We start from the raw sequence: 12288 nt of genomic DNA, 5'->3' as shown, positions 1-12288 counted from the left end.
AAATCTTAAAAGAAAAAAATATAGGAATAATTAAATTAATTCTATAGGTTTAAGCTATAAAGCTATTGGAAAAATAGGTAATATATATAATATTATAAATCCCTATAGTAATAATTAACTATACCATTAATATATTTATACCTATTATATAGGTAATAATAATAAAAAAAATTAAAATATAATTGGAAATAACTTTAATAAATATATATATATTATAAAATAGGGTAAACCTATATATAGAAAAAGTTATATAGGTAATTTCTTTTAAATAATTAATATAGCAATTTAGATTATTTTTAATTAATAAACTTTTATAATAAAAATAATACTAAACTTATATTATATAATATAACCCTAAGTATTAAGGATATTATATAATTAGGTTCTATAATTAAAAGGTATTATATAAAAATTATAATATATTAATAGAATAATATAAATTAATAATTAATGGAATATATATAAACTTTTAATAATATATAAATTATTATAGTTTATATCCTATTAACCATAAAAACTACCTATATAAGCTAAAAAAGGTTAATAATAATATAGTTCTATTAATATAAGCTAAAATAAAGGCCATTTAATATATTAATAATAAAGTATATAATAATAAAAATATACTATTAATATTAATAGTAATAAAAAAAGAAGTTATTATAATAGGTTAATTAAAATAGTAAGGTAATAGGAATAAGAAAAAGGCCTTACCAGCATTTTAAAAATTTATATTATAAGACCTTAACCTATAGGGATATACCCCTTAAAAACCTATTTAAAAAACTACCCTTATAGATTAATTAATAGAAAAATTATTTATAAATAATATTACTTTAGAATCTACATCTATAATTAATAAGAATAAAGAAATAAGGGAAAAGTAGGAAAAAGATAATATAAAAAAGGAAATAATAATAGTTATAATAGCTAAATAACTAATTATACTAATATTGCCTTTATAAATTAAAGATATAAAAAAAACAATAGTTATAATATATATTACAATTAGATTTATAGGAATTAGTAAAAAAGTAGTAAAGGTAATAAAAATTACTTAAAAAAGATAAAGAAGTAAATTAAAAGGCAGAGCAAGGATTATTAAAGGGGACTTTAGTTTATAATTAAAAACTGCTTAAAGGAAATAGTAATAATATAAGCAATCTATATTACTATATAAAATATAAAGTATAAAGCGGATAATTATTTTATATTTTTATAAAAGTATTAAAAAGAAGAAATAAATATTATTATAGTTATAAAATTATAAATAAATAAAAGAAAAAATAAAAAAATATAAATTTATTAAAAATATAAAAATTATAGGTTAAGAAATATTTAGGATATTAAGGAATAAAACTAACTTAAGGTTATAATATATATTTAAATATAAAAAGAATTAAAAGTTAAAATAAAATATTTTATATATTATTAGGATTTAATATAATTAAATATTAATAGATATAAATTTTTAATATATTATAGGGTATTAAATATAAAAGTAATAATAGATTATATTATAATATTAAAACCTTTAAAAAATTGTTTAATAATAGGTAACTTAAATATATATTATTTAGATTAAAAGTTAGGAATTATAACCTTTTATAAAGGGTAAAGGGTTTTAAAATAGTTAATAAGAACAAGTATATACTTTATAGGAAAATTAAGCAAATTAATATATAAAGTAAAATATATTATAAATTTACCTTTTTTAAATATACTTTATATTAATAGCTAAATAATAAAGGAATTAAAAATATTATTAGATTATAAACTATTAAATATAACTTTCCTATAGAAATAACTAATTAAACCTTAGGAAAAATAAAGGAAAATCTATATTAAGAATAAAAAATTAAAAAGATTATATAATATAGTTAACATTAAACTATATATACTATTAAATATTAATATTATAAATATGCTTAATAAAGTAGAAAAAGTAGCTAAAGTATTAATAAAGTTTATCTTAATATATATAAGTATTATTAAAATTAATAAAGGTAAAAGGGGTAAGATTGCTCTTTAATAAATATATAATTATATAAAAGTATAATTAGTATTTAAGGAAACTTAAAATATAAAAGATAAAAATATTATAAAGTAATAGTTCCTTTTAATAATATAAAAAGTAAAAGTAAAATATTAAAAAAAAAGGATAAATAATATAAAGTTTAATAAAGACTTTATAAAAGTTATTAATTAATATTAATAAAGGAGTATAATTAAAGTATTATTTTTTATAAATAGTAAAAATATTATAAAAGGTTAATAAAAAAAAGTAAAATACTTTATAAAAAGGATCCTTTAATAATTTAATATAAATAATAATCTATTAAAGGTTAATTTAAATAAATTTATAGGAATATTTAAATTAATAAAGTAAGAAGAACTTGAATTTAAAGTATAAATATTTTAAATATTAAAGTTATTTTAAAATATTAAGGTTATAATAAATAAGATAAAGAAATATACTATAAAAGTTATATTTATATTATTGGAAAAAGATTATATAATAGTTAAATATTTTATAATAGTATAATTAATAATAGGGGAATATTATAGGGCATTATTAAAAAAATGCTTAAAATATAGCACCTTTTTAAAGGTATAAAAATAGGTTAACATAATTATGCTATTAAAGGTAGGAAAAATAAACTTTATAATTTATAAGTTATAAAAATTAATTATTTTATTATTTTATATAGGGAAGGGATTAAAATAACTTATAGCAAAAAGAATAATTTAGATAATACTTTAAATAGGATTAATTTATTTATAATATATAAAAGCTATACCTAAAAAGTTAATAATTAACCTAGTAGCTAGCTTAATTTATAATATAGAACTAGTATTAATTAATAATAAGGTAGCTATATTAATAATATTAAATATATAAGGTATATTTAACATATTATTATAAAATAAGCTATTAAATAAAATATAGAAATAAGGGTAGCCTAATATAGCTATTTTATTAATTAAAAGCTTTTTAACTAAAAGAAAAGTTATTATATTTTTAAAAAATGTATTAATAAACTTAAAAGAAATTATATATAAAACCCTATAAGGCTTATTAATATTATTAATGCTATATATATTATATATATATAAATTAATAAAAGGAAATTTTAATAAATAAGGCTATATAAATAACTTTAAAATCCTAGCTATAAATAAAACCTTAAAATAAAGTACTTAAAAAGTGGAAAAATAGGTTAATAGGATTATTAAATATAAATAAAAGAATAAAATTATATTTATATTAAAAAAAATAAAAGCGATTTATTTTATAAAAAAAAAGATAAAAAATAACCCTATAATATATTTAAAAGATAATATAGAAATATAATTAATCCCTTTTATAAACCCTTTAAAACCCTAAAAGATTTTAGTACTATAGTAATTTAGAATATTTTTAAAAAAAAAATTAAAGTTTTAAAAATATATAGAAAAATAAATAGTTAAAGGAATAAAAATTATAAACTATATATATATAACTTTAATAATTATTTAAGGACCGCTAATAATAGGATTATAAAAAGTTATTAATATTATTTTATTATTAATATTCTTTTATAAATATAAAGTATAATATAAAAGAAGAATAAAATTAATAAGTAAAATAATAAATAGGAAAAAGAAGATTATAAATATTAAGTTAGGTAGATATATTTTAATAATATAAAAGGCTTTATTTAAAGTAATATAAGGTATATTACCTATATAAAGAACTTTTTTTAAATATATATTTTTTATTATAAATAGGATATTAATAATAAATATAATATTAAAATAGGTTAGGTATAGGTTTACCTTAAGGATTAAAATAATATATAAAATATATTTATTAATATTAAGGTTAATATTATAAATAATTTAAAAGGGGAAAAAAGTAAGGTATATTTAATATATATATATATATTTATAAATAATAGTAAACTTATTATTAAGTATAAGGAAATTAATACTATATTTATTTAAATATTTAAAAGGATATATAAATAACCTTATAAAGGGTATAAAGAAAGAGGAGGTAATAAAAGCCTTTAAATAATAATTTATAAAATAATCTATATTTAATATTATAATATTTTTAAATAGATTAGAAATTATAAAAGGTTTAGGCTATAGCTATACTTTATATAAAAAAAAGGAGCTAATTATAAAAAGCTACGGAGAAATGGACCCTATTAAAGTGGTTTTTAATATAAAAGTAATAGGGGCCTTATATGCCCTATAAAAAGTTATAAAATAATACCTTATTAATATTATAATTATATTATATATAAATAATATAATAATATTATTAAATGTATAAAAGGATATTTTAATATTATTATAATAAGTATTTATTAAAATATATAAATTAATGGAAAAATATAATATTAAACTATATTGGAGCTTAAAATATTATAATATTAAAGGTAATAAAAGAGCAGATGTATAAGTTAAACGTAGGGTTAATAAAGGGCTATTTAACCTAAAGTTAATATTAATAGTAATAGGATTAAAAAAGATAATAAAATATTAAATAAAAAAAATAGTAAAGGATTAGGTTAAAGATAAAAAGATTAATATACCTAATAGATTTATAATTATAAAAATAAAATATAGATTAAAAAGGTACTTAAAGGTATTAAACCTATTAAAAAAAGCGTTAAATTAATATTTAAATATAACCTTTATATATAAAGATTATTTATAATACTATAAAAAATTTAAATATTATAATATAGAAATATATTATATATATACTTTATATATTAAGGGTATAATTAAAAAGGGATTAAAATATATAATATATTATAAAATTATAAAAGCTTATAAAAATAAATAGCTTTAATTATTAAAATTAAAGCTAAAAGATAATAGTAAATTATAATTAATAAATAGCTAACTAATAAAACTATATAACTTTAATATAATATTTTTTAAAAATTAATATAAATATTAAACTTAATTAATTTAATACCCTTAAGAATTTTTAAAGTTTTATTAAATAATTAATTATTAAAAAAAGATTTATTTATTCTTTTAATTAAAAGGAAAGTAGTACTATATAATAAAGGATTTAAAAAAGATAAAGGAAATAAAGATAAAAAAGGAAGGGAAAAGTAAAAAGGAATTAAAAGTAATGCTCCCTTAAGTTTTTTAAATATAATAACTTTTTTAAATTATAATAAATAGAAAAATATAAAAATAATAAAAAATAATAAAATAATAAAAATAAGCTATAAAAATAGCTACCGAAAACAATTATTAATAATTAATAAATAATAAAGTAAAGGTAAAAGCTTAAATTAATAAAAAATACTATATTAAATATAGCAATAAAAGATAAAGGGATAAATAGCCTTTAACTTAACGGATTAAACTGTAGTAACTATAAGTAATAAAATGTTAAGCCTATAGAAGGCATGATCTAGTAATTTAGTTATAATAGAAGGGATATAGAAAGGGAAGATTGGAAAAGGGAGACTTAATGGAAACTTTATAGGAATAACCTTATGTAACTAACCTAGCTATAGTTCACCACGTCCTAGTACCCCAAGGGAGGTCAGAGTTGCGGCGGATAGACTGCCCCTTACGACGTTAAAAACTACAACAACAACAACAACAACAACAGCCGTTTCCATTGCGTTTGAACCCTGATAACATTGGCTAGATTATTGCTCTCGGCACCTGACGCCATGCAGCCGTCCTTATTCGGTGGGACTTTTGCAAATCTTGATCCCACTTGTAGGTCTTCATCTTTTCTAGTCTTCCTAGCATCGTCTTCGTTTCATTCGCATCCTGAGAGCTGGCAGCCATTCTCATGAAGACTTTTATCACCAACACAATTTAGTCGGGTACCAAGTCTGTTTGGACACTGATGGACACTAACGCATTGACAAGTTTACGTCTTCGCGTTGATCCCTGCTTCAGCTTCCTTCCCCTTCTTGTGCTCACTCGACACGCCTTGCTTCGATCGTTTCGCTCGACAACGCGCCACCTACCACACCGCCCTACATCATCCCACCCCGTCCACCTCCCTTGACCTGATCAGACGTCATGTCTCAGACAGATATAAATATTGACAATGGTGACACGGTAAAGACGGATACGGCACAAGAGCCTATTGAGATACGCCAGAGTGAAACTCAAGCAGAACCCGAATCGCCAACGATCGATCCACGCACATGGGTCGTCTTCATTGCCCTTTGCCTGGCGGCGTTCTGCGTCAATCTCAACGTTACCATCCTCTCCACTGTCCTTCCGTTGATTTCCCGCGAGCTGAATGCCCAGTATGACTTCATCTGGATTACGGCATCCTTCAACATTGCCGCGGCAGCTGTACAGCCCTTGTTCGGTCAAGCTGCGAACGTTCTGGGAAGACGAACTCCTATGCTCGCATCTCTAGCCCTTTTTACGCTTGGGAGTGGCGTGTGCGGTGGTTCGACCTCAATAGGCATGCTCATCGCTGGCCGTTCGATTCAGGGAGCCGGCTCTGGGGGGGTTATGATGCTACTTGAAGTGATTACCGCCGATCTATTTCCTCTCCGTATACGGGCGCAATACTTCGGTCTCGTGCTGGCTTTCTGTAGTCTAGGGGTAACCCTAGGCCCAATTGTGGGAGGCGCCGTGGTCTTACAAACCACATGGCGCTGGGTATTCTACCTCAGTGTTCCCTTCGGGGGCTTCGCACTGGTTCTGAGCGTCTTTTTCCTTCGCCTGAAAACTCCTCAAACCACTTGGCGAGCCAAATTACTTCGCATCGACTTCGTGGGAAATGCAATCTTCATTGCGGCCACTACTTCTTTGCTTCTGGGATTGATCGAGGGCGGTCAAGTTTACCCATGGTCATCCTGGCGCGTCATTGTCCCTATCGTCCTCGGCGGCATAGGGTTTGCCATATTTATCGTCTTCGAATTCTCGCCCTACTGCAAAGAACCCACTGTGTCTCCAACACTGTTCTCCAACCGGACCGCGGCCACAGGATTTGTCATCATCTTCCTCTCATGCTTGCTCCTCGACTGGGTGGTCTACTTTTTACCTTACTACTTCCAGACCATGAAAGGGTCTACTGAATTGCAATCCGGGGTTGAAGTTCTGCCCTTCAGCATCTTCCTTGTCCCAGTCGCAGGTCTCAATGGCTTTTTACTGACCAAGTTCGGTCGTTATAAGCCACTTCATTGGGTTGGATTCGGCATAGCCGCCTTGGCCTTTGGTCTATTCTCTACCATGAACCCCGAGACCTCAAAGGTTGAATGGGTGTTTTGGCAGCTCTTTGCATCTTACGGTCTTGGATCCTTGATCACCGTCATTCTCCCTGCAATCCAGAATTCTCTTCCGGAAGATCAAGTTGCAACTGCCACTGGCCTTCATGCTTTTTTCCGCTCGGTTGGATTTGTATGGGCCTTCACAGTTCCATCCTTGATCTTCAATAACCAAGTGGAAGTCAACCTCGATCGTGTCATCACCATCCCTTCTGTGCGGGCTGTTTTGGTGGGTGGGAAAGCGTTTAACATGGCCAACAGTGATTGGTTTCGAGGACTATCTGGCACTGCCAAAGCAGAGGTCTTGAATCTCTTTGGTATCGCCATGAAGAGAATATGGTACACTGCGCTTGCGTTTAGTCTCTTCGGATTTCTCTTGGTATTCCTTGAGAAACATATTAAACTGCGAGAGCATCTGGATACTGAGTTTGGACTCGAACCAAAAAAGTTATCCAATGAGAAGGAAACATCTCCTTGAAGAGCGGCCAGCGACCAGCAAACGTGTGCAATAACTTCATGATTACGCTACTGTGACGGTTAACCTTACAGATTTCGGCTCCAAATAATCGTCTATTCTGTTCTATTTCGAAAACTAGTCGTACGGCTATTACCCCGTATTTTCTATATATATCAGTATATGCTGCTTAGTAAGCCTGCGGAGCACACTTCCGACTGCTCCGGAGATATTCCGGCCTAGGCTTCCATCTCACCCTTGACCTTCGTAGCCTTCAGGAATAGCCTCGCGCTACTCCGTCACAGCTACTCATTCCACCATTTGGAGCATTTGAGGTTGAGGTCAAGTTTTAAAACAGGTGGCCAAGGTCTGCCAAGAGCCCGCGAATGCATCAGATACCTAATCAGGTACTACTTATCACGATTGGGTCATGGTTGGGCGTTTATGTATTCAGAATGTTCATCGGTATTAATCCTTGTATTATTCATATCGGAAGGAGTAGGATATATACATGTAATAGGCAAGTAAATTGTATTTTAGGATGATTAGAAGGTTAAGTTCCAGACCTAAGGTCATTGGGGGAGACTGGTTACTTATAGTCAGAGTGTATCCCAGCCCCATATTCCAACAATTGCTATCAAAATAGGTTGACTTTACTGCTATAGTCATCCAGTATAAACAGTAGTTTGAGTAGGTCATGACTTGAACTTTGTCACCTGCGTCAATCTGGGAGTTTCCAAACCTAGACACCACGTGTACTAGACCTCCATACCTGTAGGCTGTGCATCATAACGGGTTTCAACGGTACTTAAGTAGTTGACACTACAAAGAAAAGGAGGAGTGACAAAACATCCTATCGGACTCTTACGTTTTAGTCTATAACAGTATGTCACGCATGTATCAATGCCACACTCATGTCTCATATAGTTGTCATCAAGTGACATGGAGGCTCGTGGTAGTGACAAAAAATATGACGATTCGGTCTTTTACCAAAGTGGCAAGCCGTACCTAATGGGTTTACGTTCCTAAGGTAAGGTCAATAAGCCAACACTGGGGGTCTCACCTTTTACGCAAGGTAAGTGAACAATATTCAGTTAAGTAGAAAATGAACTAAGTCGTCAGGAAATACTTCCTATTCCAAGAGGTGTTGGAATGCTTAGATTGATAACTGAGTGAAGGAATGACTAGATACAGAGGAAATGCCCATGACTATATACTTGATTCCTTCCCTCAGTATCTTCATGGATCACCCTCATGATCCGTGAGACTCGCGGCTCACCGTCAGCGATCCACGAGGCTCACTTCTTGCATCGTGAGCCTATGGTCACGTGATCTCTTTCTTCTCGAGTCCCTCTTCACATGCATATGCAGGTGTCTGTGGTGTCCCACTCACATCTGGCCCCAAGACTGGGCCGGTGGTGTTGTTGGTTTGTAGCAGAAAAGAAGTCATAAGCCACGCCTAAGTCGGCAGGCAGATCGATGTTCGGTGATCCGACCGAACTGAATCATGTCATCGGCAGTCAATGGACCAGCGCAATAGAAGAACGCCGGATTTCTGGCCAATGGGATATATCGGACAAAAATCTCTACACAAAAATGCATACATATTGGTATACGCCTGCCTGCAGCAACTGTATATTGGCTGTAGTGTGGTGTGTACGCTAATGTTCAAGCCACACTGGACTAAACCCAACTCATGTTCCGGGGGAGCTTCTGTCAAGTGGTTAAGAGGACCAAAATACTATCCTTCAAGCTCACCTTTTCAGATAGGTAAGTGAATACAACACAATACCATGCTGTCCCTCATAACCTGACCTCATTTCAACAATGCAATGCTACTATGCAATTCCTCAGCCAGCAGCTCAGCGAAAATGCGACATGTCTATTTCCAACCAAGGCCATGCGATGTGACGATAGTTGATGCCACTATTACTGTCGGCACGGAAAGATACTACTTAGTAAGTAGGCTCTGGGCATATCTTCATCGGGTTAGTCGAAATGTCTAGCCAGCCAAAAAGGCATTCTCGCCAAGCCTGCTCAGTGCTCACTCTATTACTTGGAGCCTCGGTGAGTCGAAGTGCGCAACAACACATCTTTCTAATGGCTCGCAAATCACATTGACTTGGATATAACATGACCTATACACACACACACACAAACACACACATAAAAACTCAATAACCGACGCTATTTGTGTTAATCGGTAGGTACCTGATGGGCGCCAACGGCCCAGTGCCCCACTGACAACGGGAGAGTCACAAGCGAAAACGAGGGTAGAGTGGTGAAAGCTAGGTACCTACCTAAGCAAGACTACGCTGTCAATGATACCAAGTGGCCTAAACAAGTGGCTATTTTTCGTTGGGTGACCCAAGTGATCCGGGAACATGAGAATGAGAATACCCCAAAATACGAATCTGTTTCCGATGATCAACCTTGGGCGAGAGCTTCAACGAACCAAGGGGTCGGGAGCCGAAAGGATCTGCCCGCTATGACCATAGTTGTGGTTGAGACGCCGTTTTGGCAGCGATCTTCAAAGCCCTTTAGCAGAAAGTAAACAGCAAACTTCAACTAGGCTACAGCTAGTCTCCTCTTCAAAATAATTTTCTGTTTCACATCCGGAAACGACAGTCCCTCGAACGAGAGGCGTGGGGGCTCCAAGGTTCTTCTATCCCACGACATCTCAAAGTACAGAAGGATTCTGCACATCAGTATCTTGATTAATCGAATCGAAATGAATCGTCCCGGACACGCATGGTTGCCGTAACCGAAGCTAGTTTTTAGGTTAAGAACGAGATGTACTCGGTGGAATCCCAGGGGTTAATCTAGACGTACATAAGGTTACTGTAGCTGGGGTGCGACGCGGCCCACCTGCCCACTCTGTCTTCTTGCTTAGCATCTGCGGCGATAAGCTTGACGAAACGGAACCCATCAAAGGGCTCGGGGTCCGCGATGAACTCGGGATCTCGCTGGCAACCTTCCGCGGCGAACCCAATGCGAACGCCAACGGGGATGGTCAGCCCGTCGGAAAACGTGAAGGGCTGGCCTATCACGGCCCTTGTAGCGTTGACTACGTATGCCTTAGTTCTCTCTACATGTCAATGGGAGTTTGAAGAGTGTTCAGCTTACTTGAGAACGTGCTGTATAATCGGTGCGTTTCCCGAATAAAGCTGTCCATCTTGTGGAGGTCTTGAAAGATAGAATCGGTCCAGCCGTGGTGGTCAATGGCAGCCTTGGCCTCTTCTCGAAGTGGTTCAATATAATCGGGTTCTTCGAGAAGCTTGAACAAGATTGTGGTGATACTGAGGGCTGGCGACTGACCACTAGCCCAAATGAGCTGAAGGGTTTCATGGGACAAGGCGTGTGAAGGTGTAACTCGTGAGTGTTCATCAAAGGGGAAGTCATGAAGAATATCCAAAGTGCACTGAATCGCATCCTTTTCTTCCTTATCTCGTTGGCCCATCTTATGATCCTCTATCCGTTTAGCGACGACAGGCTCGATCATCTCGATCAGTGGCCGCTGTCGGAAGTGTTGATGATACTTATAGAGAGGCCATGCGATGGTATCTCGCAGCTGGCCGCGGAACGGTAAATTCAGCATGATTATCCCAGTTAAGAAGTTGCCGTCGAAGTACGCTCGAGCTGCATTCAGGAAGCGCCTGTTTCGAGACAATTCCTTGCCGGCGACGACCCGGACCATGGTTTGTAAACATATATCCGTCATCATATTCATCGCTTCGAACGAACCAGTTTCGCCTTCTTTGAGCCCAACAATCTCATCAAAGGCCAATTGAGACTCCTCAAACATGATGGGCGCTAGTTTGGCTATTTCGCTAAGTTAGTTTGGTGAACAGCGCATGTAGCTGTGATGTGTTGTACTTGCGTAGCTGAGAATTCACGCCCCTAATGACAGCGAAAGTCATACGACGTAACTTGAACAAGTCACTTAGCCAATTGTATTGAAACAGCGTATCTTTGATGCTGTCGAAAAACGAGAGGTGCTCTCGATTGGCACGGCGGATGTCGGGGAGGTACTTGGCCGGTAGCACCAGATAGTCTCGCTGCCAATACCGTAACCAAAACGGTCGACCGGACACTCGTGAGATCTATCGCGCTTAGTAAGTAAGTTGTCTGCTATCGGCATGTTGCAAGCATTATGGGAACCAAGTGCTAACCTGAGTATAGCCCTTGAGTACGGCACTGGAAACAGGGTGAGAACTCCGCGGCTCGCGCTGTACTCTGGGGAAGCCCAAGTGGTTGCTCGGTACTGCTCTCCATTGCCACAGCCACGTTCCACTTACGACCAGAGCAGCGAGTAAGTAAAGTAAAAGCATGTCTCTAAGATGCAACACTGGGGGGAGATGAGGATAATGTCAGCTTCTATGATGTGAGGTTAGCTATAAACGTAAAACAAGAAAAAAAAAAAAAAAAAAAAAAAAAGAAAGAAAGAAAGAACCGGTTCAAAGAATCTATTATAGGTCGCCGGTTTCCGATTTACTACCTTTCGCTGTATTCATTCCAAGTAGGGATTTTAAGACGCAAGGGGTTCCGGGGACTGCCGATTGGCCGAGGAGG

General features: G+C 32.9%; 2 protein-coding genes across 2 annotated transcripts; one reads left to right on the top strand and one right to left on the bottom strand.

The window, feature by feature from the left end:
• Nucleotides 1-6057: 6057 nt before the first annotated feature.
• On the top strand, nt 6058-7740 carry F5B22DRAFT_636211 (major facilitator superfamily-domain-containing protein; the record flags this gene model as incomplete). Its single annotated transcript, XM_047977256.1, has 2 exons — nt 6058-6096; nt 6139-7740. 2 exons carry the CDS (start codon nt 6058-6060, stop codon nt 7738-7740), a joined length of 1641 nt encoding a protein of 546 aa, XP_047831105.1.
• Nucleotides 7741-10284: 2544 nt separating this feature from the next.
• On the bottom strand, nt 10285-12047 carry F5B22DRAFT_636210 (cytochrome P450; the record flags this gene model as incomplete). Its single annotated transcript, XM_047977255.1, has 5 exons — nt 10285-10486; nt 10549-10783; nt 10843-11538; nt 11597-11819; nt 11889-12047. The coding sequence occupies 5 exons, from the start codon at nt 12045-12047 to the stop codon at nt 10285-10287; spliced, it is 1515 nt and encodes a 504-aa protein (XP_047831104.1).
• Nucleotides 12048-12288: the final 241 nt, after the last annotated feature.

The sequence above is a fragment of the Xylaria bambusicola genome, assembly GCF_022495145.1.
Source record: "Xylaria bambusicola strain CBS 139988 unplaced genomic scaffold F5B22scaffold_19, whole genome shotgun sequence".
Taxonomy (NCBI): Eukaryota; Fungi; Ascomycota; class Sordariomycetes; order Xylariales; family Xylariaceae; genus Xylaria; species Xylaria bambusicola.
The sequence above is the reverse complement of the archived record's forward strand: the minus strand, read 5'-3'. Positions and strand labels throughout refer to the sequence as shown.